Below are 14,605 nucleotides of genomic sequence, written 5' to 3' on the forward strand. Positions count from 1 at the left end.
TGCTTTAAGGAAAGCCCCCATCAAAAACTGAAAGTCCTTTAGTCGTTGATGCTTGTTTATAGGTTTATTTCAGCAGATAAAGGCATGCATTTAAAATATATAAATATCTTCCTGAGTCAGGAAGGCAACTGTAACCTGTGTTACTTGGCATTTCTTTAAAGTGCTTCAAAATCTTGAATACGATACCGAAGTCCAAGAATACCTTAATTCAATGCCATTGATTATAAGGCAGTTTAACTTACCTTGCTTTATTTTGTTTTTAATGTCCATTGGGGCCAGCAAAAAAAAACCACTGATACAGATTTTTTGCCTTCCAAGGAACGAGATGGCTTTGGAAGCTTGGCTGTCACCCGAGGAAGAGGTCGTGGCCGTGGGGACTGGAGTGTTGGAACACCTGGGGGCATGCAGGAGATAACCTACACCGTGCCAGCTGATAAGTGTGGCCTCGTTATAGGCAAAGGTAGGTCCAGTGACACTAAATACTAGACCTTGCCATCTTTCTCTCTCAGGATGGTTGAGTTCTTGCTGCCTGAGAGTGAAGCTTTGGAGTTTTCTGTAATTGCAGGTATTTAGTGGCTGGTGAATGCAGCGTAGGAATAAGCTATAAGCGCTTGTAGTTGTTTTCTTTGTGGTGATCTCACTCATAATTGTACTCTCCAGGCCCTTGTTCACAATCTGTAAGAGAGGCTCTTCATGCAGAGCTGTCAAGTAAGCTTGTTATAACAAGCAACTGGCTGAAAAAAGGCAGGTTCATTTGTGGATTCTTTCTATAGAGAATTCATTTAAAGGACACTCTATCAGGGACGAGCAGAGCAGTCATTTCGTCATGCTGAATTTCTGTGAGTGCCATGTGATAAAATGGAAGGTCTCTGAATGTGGTAATAACAGTCGCTGCTTCCAGCCACGTACCTGAAGTGTCTGATGAAAGTGAAGTAACAGGATTTGTCTGTATCTGAGTCTGTCACAGAGCAGGTTGTTGCACCTTGTCTTGCTCACAAAAACACATTCACTGCCATGGAAGCCCCTTGGCTGCCTTAGCTGTTGCGTCTCTCCCGGCTAAGGAGATGGACAAGGAGTCATCTGGCCCTCCTCAAGAAGCAGTACAAGCCCAGGACAGTTACGAAATGAGAGCGTCAGCAGCAGTCTTGGTTTGTCATAGAGCAAGAGCTACACATTGGGTCGTGGCATTACTTAGATGAGAGCCAGGAATAGAAGCGCTCTGTTGGTCTGAATTAATACACCAATGTATCAAAGGAGTTGTATTTAATTTTTCTATCTGCTTATTTCAGAAAGAATGACGTATGCCTTAACTAGTATTTAAGTAATCACAGTTGGCTTTTAGCCTCAGCAGAGGTGAGGTGAAGAGACTAGGAACAGATTAGCTACAGCAGTAAAGGAGGCAGACTAGAGGGCATGGTGCCATGTTTCAGCGGTATTTAGTGTCCTGCTGTTGCGTTGGGCAGGACTGAGCTTGTGGTGAAACGTGTTGTGGCCTCTTTCCCTGGCTGTACGACCCTGCTGTTCCCTGCCGTGTGTCTGGCCCCTACGGCATCCTGAACTCCTGCCTTATTGGATGATGAGGGATGCAGATATGGAACACAGGCATGTCGGCACAGCGTCTGCAATCATTTTTAGATGTTGTTCTTGACCATAAACCTGTTCACAAGCCTGAAAACTTTTTTCAATGTGAAAAAACACCTGCTCTCCCCATTATGCCAAAATTGCAGAGCAATTGTGCTTCATCTCACTGAACAGTCCAGTTGGGCAAAAAAATCAAGCAAAGCAAATTTTAAGCCCACAAGTGAGCTATATATATGGAAAATCAAATTATAATGAAACTTTATTGCTGTATCCATTAGTCATCCTTAATAAAGAATCGGAAAAGGTCACTTGTTGTTCAGCAGTGCACTGAAGTGGAGGATTTGTAACTACAGAGAGCACTGTGTGCTGAAAAGATAAATGTAGGTAGCGGAGCTGGATGTCCTAGCATTCAAGTGCAAGGCCTGGCACAGGCTCACTGTGGGGGTGAAGGGGTAGCTTTTTACCTTTGTTTCCACAACAGCAAAATAGGGATTCTTACGCAGCCAGATCAGAAGCTTTCTGGAGTGACTAATTACTAGTTGTATGGTGATTTGAGTGCTTGCAGCTTTGTAATGCTACCTTGTAATCGGTGTTCTTACAGTGCCTATGCTCTTAGTCTGTTGCAGCCTTCATTTCTGTCAAGTGAGTGATGGCTGTGGCATTGCCTTTTGGGGCCGGGACCAGGATGGGTGTACTACACTTTCTGTATGTTGTTGCTATATACCCAGTCCTCCTTATTTCTTCTCCTGCTGTCTGCGGGGCAGTGTAGGGGATAGGGGACATCACTGGGCTGTTCTGAAGAGTCACCACTTGTAAAACCTTTGCTCTCCCCTTTTAGTTTCTGAGCAGTTTCCAGCTTTCCCCCGGCACTGCCACCCCTCCTCTCTGTGACACAGGACTTAGCTGTTAGATTTCTCTAAAATCTGGCCAAGTCCTCTGGGCACACATCGTTGGCCTCTGAGGTTAGCACCAAGCAATAGATATCTTGAGCTCCCAGGGTAGTGCATGCAGTGTGGCCAGGTAACTGCTGCTGTGCTTCCAGTTCCACGTCACCACTTGAGAAGGGGGAAAAAGAGGGAGGTGAGGAAATGGCTCAGTTTCTGCCGTGTGTATGATAGAAGATCTAAGGCCCTTTTCTCATGGGCATCACTTCTCAGCTTGGGAGCATGAGCCTTTATGAGCTGATAAGAAGTGCTGGGCTCCCTGCAAATCATGTGCGTAGTTTTTTCCTCTAGAGGGTGGGTAGGTGCAGTTTTTCTTTTCTGAAAGACTCGAGGAAGGGTGGAGACGAGTGCCATACACATGTCAAGTGCTTTCTCTGTTTGGTGGAGCTTGGAAACAAACCGCAGCCTCTCTGGGCCCCCGCTGGATTTCCATGATAAATACAGCAATATTGACAGATAACGTGGCTGGCCTGGCTCTTGTCAGCTCTGCCTTTTAGCAGGTTTGATTAATTGCTTTACGATTTCACGTCCAGCTGGGGGGCCACTCTTGGATCACTTCTGCCCCCCATCAGGTAGAAGAATGGAGCGGGCTGCTGAATGCATCTATAGACAGCCACCATGTGCCGAATGGGTCACCTCATTATGGGGGAAGATGAACTTCTTCCGGCACCATGCAGCATCATGTTGACTGCGTCACTTCATTTGCATGCTCTGGAAGCTGATTTGGGATAACTTGGGTGGGAGGGAGCACTTTGGCATGTACCAGACAGGAGGGTAAGGAGGAGAAGGGCACCAAGCCCTGCTACAGGTGTAGGAGCTTGCAGCCTCTGACCAGACCTGGAGAGCCAGCGGACTTTACCCTGCAGTATGGTCTAGGAGGGACCTGATGTGGGAACAGTCACAACTACTACAGACGTGGTGCTGAATGCTAAATGGGGAAATTATTTTGACTCTGTGTTCTCCTTGCTTCCAGTTTGAGAATGCTTCAATTTTCAATCCCCTTTTGGAAGGAGAAACCTAGTCTGCTGTGCTAGTAGCTACCTGTGGTTATGCTTGTCTTTCCCAGTAAAGTTCTCCCACTCCTTTGTGATCCAAATTGTGTTGGCTGAAAAGGTCCTCTGTTTTTTGTTAAGTAGGTGAAATGGCTATCGATTCACATCTCACCTCAGTATGTAAAAACCAGAGCTTCGAACAAGTCTGCATCAGACAAAGCCGTTACATAAAAAAAACCTTCCTGGTTTTGAAACTTCATGTTGCCACTTTCCCATGCTTGACTGAAAATAAGTGGGTTGGCTTTTGGCTGCACAGTACAATCCCTGTTGTCTGCCCAGGGATGTGACACGATTATCTTTTGTTAAATGCATCTTCAAAAATTCATTTAGAAAGAGTTAATTGCCCTTTGGCAACTTTTCCTCCTCCCTTCCCCAAGAAGGCTTTAAAATGGTAAAAAGGTCATGGGTCTGTTACAATGAAATGAACAAGTGTCTGCAACATCCACAGTTTGTTTTGAAGTTGTGCTGGATGTATAGAGATGGAAATGCAAGCAAAATTGAGATTATCATCTTTGGAGACTTTTTTTTAATTAAAACAAAACAAAAATCTCTTTCCTGCTTGCTGCATGTCCTTTTGGCTAGTGATGTTTTTGTTTGTGATTTAAAAGTTGTAAAACCCCTTCCTTCCCCTCACCCTTTAATTTCTTCAGTTGAGTGGAGCTGGTCTGTAAGTTGTGTGAGCTTCCAAAAGAAGAATTGAACCATTGTAACGTGGGCTGAGGCTTTTGTTAAGCAAATTTTATTAAGAGACTGGGACCTAGCAGGTCTTCAGGAAATCAGATCTACTTTGGCTGTGATGCATCCTGCTCGAAGCGCTCCTGTGCTGTAGTGTATCCAGGTGGCAAACTACCCAGATATGTTCGCTGCACACACAACTAACTCTGAAATAGCAGAAGACAGCCTTGAATCCTGCACTGCTGCAGTTGCGTGGAGGGATGTGTACGCTGCAGTGTGGATGGGAAGCACGGTAAGCGGAGGCTTTTTTAAGGCAACAACCTGTTGAACAGCACGTGAATGTGAGAAAGCTTAAGCTTTGTTTTTGAGCTACACGGTCTGTGGCTGGTGGCTTTTTGACTTGATAGAATGAAATGTCTAGTGATGGAAAAATAGCCTCATGGAAGAAAGAAAAAGCGTGTTTCAGTTGCAGGTGACCTTCTTTTCTTGAGGATTGTGAACAGCTGTGCAAAACCACTGGAATTCAGTCATTACAGTTTTTTCATCTGTTTTGTCAAAGTGTATCTCAGCCATGCTGCATTTCGTTGGGAGCCTAGCAGTGTGTGCACAGGAGGACCGTGTGTATTCTTAAGCCAGCACGATCTGTGACCCCAAAAACAGTTGCAGTAGCTCACAATTTCAGGTCATACTTATGAGACAGTTTAAAGGGGCAATGTGAGCTCAGGTATTGTGGTTTCTTATGCTGTTGCCATCCTCATCACACCTCCTTTGAGGCACACAGAAGGTAGCTGAAACTGTATTCCATTACCAGAACCTGGCTTTGATATGCTTTTATGGAAAGAGATGCTGAATATCCCTCCTTATGTCTTGGGTTTCTCTCCTTCAGGTGGTGAGAACATCAAGAGCATAAATCAGCAGTCAGGAGCCCATGTGGAGCTCCAGAGAAACCCACCTCCAAACACAGACCCTGGTGTACGAATATTCACAATCAGAGGAGTTCCCCAGCAAATTGAGCTCGCTAGACATCTCATAGATGAGAAAGTTGGTGTAAGTTCCATCTCTGTTGATCTTGGTTTTTCTCTTTCAGATGTGGTGCTTTCATTCTTAGGTACATGTAGGCCTGGACTTACAGGATGGCACAGAATACACACGCTTACGTTATTCAGCTTCAAAACCATTTGCCTGTTAGCAGCTGTCTTGAACTTTCATGGCCCTCCAGCATCCATTGGACTATTTTTTGCTGTGGTCCCAGAAGGATCTGACTGTGTGCTGACACAATCGTGGGTAGCGTGCAGCTGTATGTGAGGGAAGAACAGCAATAATAAAGTATCAGAAGGCTGTCAAAGGAGATTTTTTTGAAGGGAAGACACTAGTGTCACTGCGTGAGGATGACACAATCCTGACATCATCATCCTGAAAGTAACACAACTCCTTGCCTCCAGTAAATCCAGGATGACTTATCTCCCACTTAATGCAGTGCTGTGGTATTGAAGCTTAATAATGTCAGGCTGGAGTACTACTGAAGGGGGAGACTTGGGTAAAAGAAAGTATGGAAAAATACTGACCTGAGGCATGGTAAAGCTGAAAAGCAACCTTTATGCTGAATTGCCTGAGAGGAGAAGGCTTGATAACAACCTCAGGATCCAAGCTATTCAAAGGAAAACTTCCAACTGTGTCATAGTCCCGTTACCCCCTTTGTGGGCTGGCCAGAGTTGCTTTTGAAGCTGGACTCCTGGAGTGTGCTGACAGTCCTGAGAACTTCATCCTTGGAGAATCAGTCGCTGCTTTCAGGTGCTGGGGTTTAGTGGAACGTGTCCCAGGCTGTCTTCTCCCCTTTCTTACTGCTCATACTAGCTGCCTCCACCCTGTGCTTAGAGCTGGCATTAAATATTTGTGGATTCTGTGACAGGGTACCAGCATGGGTGGACCTGGAGGATTTGGTCAAAGTCCGTTCAGCCAAGCACCCGCTACACCTCATCAAAAGTAAGCTTCTCCATCTAATCATGGACGGGCTGTGGGGAATGGCTATGAAAGCACCGGGGGAAGGGTGGAGGGCCCTGAAGGGGTGATATATAAGCGGAACCTTTTAAAGACTGAGCGTTCAGAAGGAAGAAACAAGTGAGAGTAATCCTTTAAGCTTGACTATAGGAAGGATTTTATCTCTGAAGTTATAACAAGGTGTAGGTATTGGCATCTCCAAAATTCCTGTCCAGTGCACTGAGAGCACAGAAGGAAGCCCGAACTGCATACAGCACAAGGAATGCTGTTGAGTCTGATGTATCTTCATCTTGGCCTCGTGAACAGGCCAGTATTGAGACAGCAGTTACACCTACACAAGTGTTTCCTTTTTTTCCTGTGTTCACCTGTTTGCTCAACAGTTGCTGACTATAACAACTTTGCTTCTGTGGGCAACGTGTCACGTATATGGCCTGTTCAGTATTTTATTGTCTGCTTCAGTGTGCTTTTTTGTTCTCTGCAGTGGTCCTCAGGCGTTCATGACGCAGGGTTGGGGCAGTACCTACCAGACGTGGCAGCAGCCTGGACAGCAAGTCCCAAGTAAGTGTCTAGGACCTGGGCTGGAGCAGGGCTGTGTTCCCTTTGCAGTTGCCGCTGTGTGCCTGCAGAACAGGTTCATCCTTGAGACCACTTGTGTGGAAACAGCAAAATAATTTCCTGAGCAGAAGAGGTGTGTGGCGGTGTGCTGTGGTATTTGAGCTTAGAATAAGCTGAAGTCCATTGAGAACTAATGCTTTTTGTGCACTTAACTGCTTGCTGCCTGTTTCTGCTCTCTTTGTGTAGAAACTTGGTCCTGCAAGTCTGTTCCTCTAACAAAAACGTTTCTGCCTTAAGCTCTCTTCTGCCCGGATTCTCCAGGCAAGCACTTGCCAACCCTACTTCCCCCTACAGGCACACTGTGTCTGGTGGTGAGCCCTCACGTCTCTTTGTTCTTGACCTTATCAGTTCTTGCTTATTTTCTTTTTGGAATATTCCGTATGGTCTCTTCCCACTTCAATTCCCAGTCTGATGGAAAGACTGGGAATGGAGATGCAGAAAGTGGAAGAAATGATAGGCAAGGCTCCTATTCCTGTTCATCCACACTGGCCATAGTAGCGTCCCCTTGTCCCCTTTTGGGAGTTGATGAGAACTGCTCAGCCTCCACAGTGCTAAATGCTCAGAATGAGGCCAGCAGGATAACCAGCTTTCAAATAAATTTAGAAAACACTTAACAATGCATACATGTCCTTAGCCATGAGTTCAAAAACTGAATCCAGATCACCTCTGCTGCTGGACTTTCCACTTCAGGCTGTCAGCACTGAGTCAGCCTGGCTGTTACTCTTCAAGGTTTGAAGAGTCATTTATTCCTAAAAGCCTGTTTAGTCAAAATTCAGCGGATTGGAATGGGGAGTCCGCCTTTTCAGAGTAATGGAAGTAGTAAATGCCAGTGGTGCTGTTGGTAACTGCATCATCCTGTGTCTTCAGCAGCCAGAGTTGAGCCAGTCTGCCAGAGCAGATTCATAGTCTGCTTGGTAATCTCAAAGCTTGTGTGGTGGGCAGTGATGTCCAACAGACACTTTTCAGTCACAGTCTTGCAGGAAACACAACTTTTTTTAATGGTTTGGTCTTGTGAAAACTTAAAGCTAAGCACCAAAAAGTGTGTCAGGGGAGTAGTTTTTAAGGGGTTTAATGACATTTGCTTTTCAATGTTTAGGCTGATTTAGCAATGAAATAGATTATTAACTTAAGCATGTATTCCTGCCCTTTGAGGTGCCTGAGGTAGAGGAAACATTGGAGGAGCAACGCCTGCGACTGCACTTGTGATTCCCTGTTACACTAATCAAATTTTAATGTTTATGAAATTGTGCATATATGAAATGTAGAAATCCTCAATGCTGTATTATTTTAGTGCACTCCTTAAATGTGTGCTACTGTACGACGTAGGAGCTCTGCATGGAAAATGTATGTAAAACTCAAAAAAAAAAAAAAAAGCGCACCTCTGGAAGAATCATCCTCCATAGCAATTACAGTCTAAAAATCATTATTTTTCCTTTGAGCTTTAGGGGCTTGCAGAATGTCAGTAGTTCTGTTTTTCAGGACAGCAAAATGCAATGGTGGGCTTGAAAGGACTTGTTTTGTTTTTTAGTTGGTTTTTTTTGTACAGGAGTGGAACAGCATGGTACTGAAGAAGAGTATTTTCCCATTAGATTGTTTTACAGGGAAAATTGTCATTCCAGTCCTTTTCTGTGCACTCACAAGAGCACTGGACTTCCCTGAGCTTTGGGAATCAGAGCAGTCAGTGCAGCAGGGAAAGCTCCACAAAAAATGTGGGGTTTATCTTCCCATAAAGTCTTTGAATAAACGCTTATGAAATGTGCATTGCTATTTGCCTGGCAAGATGCCTTTAGAAACTCACCTTGGTAACTTATCTTCTTTCTCACAACCCTGAAACATCCTCTTACCCTGCCCCCCAGCCACTGAGGAAAGAAAATCTGCCTTCCCCCAACACACGGTCGTGTCTCAAGCTCACACCTCCAGGCTTTGGAGCCTGGTATCAAAAGCACGGACCGTTTGAATCCCCCGGTTACCGATAGTGCAGCTGGTGTCCCAAGCTTGTATCACTACTTTGCAAGGAGTTTTTCCGGTGGCTGGTGGCTCCCAGGACCAGCGAAGCATCCTGCCTTGCCGTTATCCTTCCCCTGTATGGGTTTAGTACTGCAGTGCCATGTTTTGGCAGCAGATGTGTTATTTCTGCTGTTGAACCTGATGGAAAATGTTGGCTCTCTAGTTCCATGTCTACTTAGGATCCCTCTGTGTTCCCGTGTATAGCCAGGCATACTGAAGGCAGCCTTGGTAAGGAGAGGGGACAGACAAGATAATGGTGTGCTTTAAGCAGCCTTCACCGCTTTCTTCTGCTGCAGATCACAATGGTACCCAGTCAGGCCAGGTGGAGTTCACCAAGGCGTGGGAGGATTATTGTAAGAAGCTAGGTAAATACCCGCTTTTGCACTTCCAGTTTTGATTTGAAAACAGACTTGTGAAGGGTCCCTTCCCCAAGTGCTGCAGCCTGTTTGTTCACAGCCCTGTCAAAGAGCCGGCTGAGTCGTTCTCTGAGCAGGCTTCCTAGGGACAGGCTCGAGAGTGCCCTCCTTGTGGGAGGAGGGGCAGACCCCCACCCCCTACACATGTATTTAGATTTTAATTACTTCCCCCATCTTAAATAAATTAACTGGCTGGGGAAACATTTTGCTGTGAAATGCATTTAGCTGCGTGTCCTTTCAGCCTGCTGCGGACTGTAATTCTCCTAGAAGAAAAGGCATTGAAGGAGGTCCTTTGTTGGCATTAGCAGGTGGACAGTTGAGGCAGCCTTGACCTCTGCCAGAAAAGGTCCTGACTTGTAGCGTTGGTCAAGTCTTTTAACCCGCTTTTATGCCCCTGGACAGGACGCTGCTGCCCTGTTCCCTCCACCCACTTCACACTTGCAGTGTATTATTTTCCCCCCTTCCCCCACTTCAAAGCGCCCCTTTGGCCGGCGTCGCAGGGCAGGGCTCTCCATGGAGCACAGGCGGTTGGATGGGCTGGGAAGAGCTCTCCTCCACGCGTGTCCCCTGTCCTTGCCTGCTCTCCGTGTGTGTAGTGGCTCGTGTTCAGCACTCGCGCTCTTGCTGTGCCTGCGTCTCTCTGCAGTTCTCTAATTGCTGCGTTTTCTGTTCAGGGCTGGTTTTTCGTTTGCCGTGTGTCTCGCTGAGGGCTCTTTGCTCTAACTGTGATGAAGGGAGGTGTGGGCATCCCACCTCTGCACCCAGCTGGTTTAGACATGCTGGAGGGAAGGTGTCTTATGCTTCAAAGGGGGAGTCTGTGCTAGGTGAAGACCAAGGTTTTGGGGTCTGCAGGGTCCCTCTCAGTGCAAGCATTGGCACCGCAGATCTTGGCGCAGCGCAGGACGTGGAGACGGTGCTGCAGAGCCAGCCGTGGCTGTTAGGAGGGCGTCGGGGATGCCTGCCCGGATGACGCGTGGGGTGCAGCGCGGAGGGCAGCTGGAGCTGGCTGGGCTTTGTGCAGGACTCACGGCTCCCTTTGGCCCTGAGGACTCTGCAGCCGGTGGCAGTTTGGCTACCCCGGAGCTGTGTGCTGGGGCAGATCGTACCGGGAGGCTCCTGTGTGGGCATGTTGCAGATAGGGCAGCGCCCACTGGGGCTCCTTCAGATGGTGCTCCACTGATGAGATTGGCGGTGAAGGTTGAAGACCCCTGAAAATCAAGTGAGTTGACTCAAAACATGGGCATTCCCTTGCCAGATCTGTGGCTGGAGGTTGAGGTGACAGGTCTCAGTTCTGTCAGGCATTTAAGCCCTCCGTCTCTGTGCTGGACGTGAGCGGCCCGGCAGCCTAGGGTGGTTGATGTGCAAACCGAGCGGCTCCCGGCCAGCGTGCTTTGGCTTGAGCAGGTCCCAGCAGGGGGGACGTTTGGCTTCCTGCTCTTTAACAGGGCACAGGTGAGGTGAAATCAGGAACTTGAGCTTTCCCTTGGCTTTCCCTGAACTGAAGTTGCCCAACAGTGTAGGAAGGTGGAAAGCTGAAGTGTGATGTCTGGGCAACTGAGGTAGAATCCAGGGCCTGTCTAGCAGAAAGGTAGTTGTCACTGGCTGGAAACTGTCACCTGTTCCATACTGACATGCCCCTTGTTGTCATCTTTGCACAGGCCAACAGAGCCAGCAGCAGAACAGCCATCCCGATTACAGCAAAGCATGGGAGGAGTATTTCAAAAAACAGAGTGAGTGAAAAAGGGTTATTGGAGGTGAATCGGCTCTTGTTCAGAGTTCACTCTAATCCGATGACTTGCGTCTCCATCCCCTGCCATTGTTAGCTTCCAGTCCTCTACAAAACCCCTTTGGTCCTCTCCTGTTTGGTGATGGTGCATGTAGTTCTCCCACGGAAAGCTCTCTGCTGTGCTGTCTGCTGCCATGCCTTGGGAGAGGGGTTCCCATTGAACCGCGGTCCACAGCAGACCTGTCCATGCTTGCAGTTGGCCTGCCTGGGGGAAACGTAGCCCACAACAAGAACCGATGCTAACAAAAACCAGAAAGCTGAAGCTGGATTCTTGAGAGGGTAGGAGAGCTCTGCGCACATGGAAAAACATGGGTCCCGCTTTCTCCACTCCGTGAAGAAGTGCACGATGCTGAGTTCTGGATTTGCTTTTGACACCGTGCTGCTGTGAGGATGAGGGTGCGGGCTGTCAGGCTGCGTCCCTGCAGCCACGCAAACGGTCTCTTAGCGCTTTCTGGCTGCTGTTGGCTTGTCACTTGCAAGCCAGCTCAAAGCCTGTCCTGTCATATTATCCAAACGGCAGATAGCCAGTGTCATTCTTCCAGGTGTCCGTAGCTGTCAGAAGGGGGCTGGCTCTTTAAGCTTTACAAAAGGAGATCCTAAGCCTGGGTTTGGTCTTACTGAATTGCTCATCTCCTCTCCCTTTTCCCTTTTCTTCCTCCAGGTCATGCTGCCAGTGCTGCTTCTCAGGCAAGTTCCCAGCCGGACTACACAATGGCTTGGGCAGAGTATTACAGACAGCAGGCTGCCTACTACGGGCAGACACTAGGGCAGGCTCAGGCCCACAGCCAGGTCTGTATTCACGTTCCCTGAGCCCCACTGCTCTTTCCCTTGGGGATTTGGGTACATTGGCCTTGCCCCGGTGTAGGGACTCTGCTTTGGGTTCACATGGTGAAGCAGGGGTGGTGGCTGAGGAAGCAATCACCGGCCAGTTGTCTTAACATCGGAGTCTTATTTCCCTGTACAGGACGAGGGGGGTTTTGGGAGAGGACTGGAAGATTGCTCATGTCTCCTGGGGCCTTTCCCTATAACCCCCAGGCTCTTTTGTGGCTTTGGGGAATTAAAGTAAAAGGAATGATGGAGCAAGGTTGGGGAGGCAGCACAGCGTGGGCACATGGTGCAGTCTGGCACCATGTGTGCAGCCTTTGCCTTTCCTCTTGGAAGCTTTGTGCTAGGATAGGAGCTGTGCACTTGCCTGGGCAGGGAGCACCCTGTCCCGAAATGGAGCAGAAAAATGTTGAAAAATAATTTGGATTAACCAGCTGCCAAGTAAAATCTCACCTCACCAGTCACACGCACGCCACTGGAGGGTTGTACGGGATTTATCCTGATCATACCTACAGGGCTTTCTTGAGTGCCAGGTTTGCAGAGCGAACATCTTGTATTTGGCAAAAAATATGTGCAGAGCACACATTCGCCCTAGTTGTGATCAGGCGCTTCTCCCCACTGAATCCCATTTTTACGCTGGCTCCTCGGGGCAGAAGCAGGTGTGGATGCAGGCGGCATGGGCAGCCAGCACCGTCCTCCAGCAGCTGCAGCCTCCCCGCTGCTGCTCAGCACCACCGAGGTCGAGCGGGGCGAGCCGGGTGCAGGCGTCGGCGCTTGCCGCGGGCGCTGGCCAAGTGTGACCTAGAAGCAGTGATAAAAGGGAGTTCTCTTCATTCCTCTCTCTCAAAGTCTGGCCCTCTAGAGAAGAGAGATCTTGTTCGGAAAGAGGCATGAACTCCTGGAAGGAGAGCTCAGGGAGAGCAGGCGTTAGGGCAGAGATCTCTTCGGTAGCGGCTTGACGCATCGCTGGAGGTATATATCCTGCTCGGCTGGAACGGGGAATGAGAGACCTGTCTGTGTCGGGGGAGGAGGGTTCAACAGCTTTAAGAATTTGCTGCCGCTGAGTAACTTTTCCTTTTCCCCCCCGCTCTCTCTCTAGGAGCAGTAGAACAAGGTCCTCGTGGCAATTTTTTTTTTTTCTTGGAATCATTGTGGAAGAAAACCTTTTTGTAACAGAGGTTTCTAGATTTGCAGCATTTTGATGAAGACTTTTCTGTTTGTGAAACACTAGTTGTAGGATAATCTATACTGAACTTTTCTAAGAATCAGGAACAATTAGTATGTACTAAACTTATGGACATGCTGGTAATTTTGTTTCCAAATTTGTAAAAAAAAAAAAAACAACAAAAAAAAACAAACTCCGGGATTCTTTTTGGAGAGAAGCCAGAGAATTTGCAGGCACCAAAACGCACCCCAGAGCTGTGACATTTCAACATGTGGTTTTTTGTGTGTTTTTTCCTTTTAATTTTCAATCTTTTCTGTTGCAACAGAAAGAGTGGCTTGGAAGTCTTAGGTGGTATGTAACAAATCCTAAAAAGAAAAAAAAAATTTTAAACAGTATTTAAATATTCTTAAATATGTAAATTCATTAAATGTTTTACTTCTAATTTCTTGTATCTTGGCTGTCTGATTTTATTGCATTTTTTTAAAACTGAACTATGATATGTATTGTAATTAATTATGTGAATTCTGTATTGAGACAGTTACTGTTTTGCTGTCAGGCAAGTTATGGGTGGGGGGGCATTTTGTAGGGTTTGTATAATTTCTAGAGTCTAAAGGGGTAATATAAAAACGTGTTAATTTTTTTAGCAATACATTTTTTCATGTCTCCATTGCTAGTTGCATTTATGTATCTAAGACCTCCAAGCTTGTTTAAAAAAAAAAAAAACTTTCATCTATGCTCTCAGAAATATAAATACTGTTATTTTTAATATTAAAATGAATCTGCTATTAGTACCTTTAACAAACACTGTGGAACATAAAACCATATAAAAGGTAGTAACTATTTTTTAATTCCAAGGTGTTTTTTGCTTTTTCATTTCTTTTAAATATTTTCTTATCTAATATTTGTCAAATTACCTAGAGAAATAAATGAATCTAGTATTAACCACAGTATGCGCTAAATAATTTTGATTTAATAAAAGGGATAATATGATTTCCAATGTTTACTGTAGTGTTTCTTGTACAGATAACAGTGTATTTTTAAAGGAAAAACGGAATTGAAGCTATTTTTTCTTGCATTTTTAATTGCCCTGCGGGACATTCCGTTTTGAAATGTACTGAAGTTACTGTTCTTGGGTTCTTTCCTTATTTTTCCTTATGCTTGAAATGTCTAACTATAAAGAAACGCAATTGGATAATGTTGAGCATGGTGTTTAAAAAAAAAAAAAAAGTGTTCTTTTTATTTGACTGACAGTTGCATTTTACACTCTATATAATAAAATTTCCACAAGATGTCTTGTGGGTGAAGTATTGCCAGTCTGTTTTGCTCCGTTTTCTCCCTCTCCGCTTGCTGAAGTCCCTGTGCATCAGCCCCCGGACCCTCGGGTCCTCTCGCATCGGGTCGTGCTTGTGCCGTGTCAACAGAGTAGTTTAGGGTGACTGGTAAATTCAGCCTGAGCCTTACTTCTAGGGAAATTCTGTTAACGTCACATCGGCGTCTCTCAGCACCGTGACACAGAGGATTTCCACAACATGGTGCTGTAC

General features: G+C 46.4%; 1 protein-coding gene across 3 annotated transcripts in view; it reads left to right on the forward strand.

Annotated features, from left to right (window-relative positions):
- The window catches only part of FUBP3 (far upstream element binding protein 3), a 41,400-nt gene extending 27,027 nt beyond the window's left edge, over positions 1-14,373 (forward strand). For 2 of the 3 annotated variants that reach the window (XM_056351661.1, XM_056351662.1), the window contains exons 13-19: positions 319-460; positions 5,139-5,299; positions 6,162-6,235; positions 6,732-6,808; positions 10,947-11,018; positions 11,736-11,863; positions 12,999-14,373. In XM_056351661.1, the coding sequence (XP_056207636.1) occupies positions 319-460; positions 5,139-5,299; positions 6,162-6,235; positions 6,732-6,808; positions 10,947-11,018; positions 11,736-11,863; positions 12,999-13,007 (663 nt within the window). In that variant the 3' untranslated portion in view covers positions 13,008-14,373. The remainder of the gene's footprint in view (positions 1-318; positions 461-5,138; positions 5,300-6,161; positions 6,236-6,731; positions 6,809-10,946; positions 11,019-11,735; positions 11,864-12,998) is intronic. The other variant, XM_056351663.1, reaches the window with a different exon arrangement.
- The last annotated feature ends 232 nt before the right edge of the window (positions 14,374-14,605 follow it).

This window comes from Falco biarmicus, chromosome 9, assembly GCF_023638135.1.
Source record: "Falco biarmicus isolate bFalBia1 chromosome 9, bFalBia1.pri, whole genome shotgun sequence".
NCBI lineage: Eukaryota > Metazoa > Chordata > Aves > Falconiformes > Falconidae > Falco > Falco biarmicus.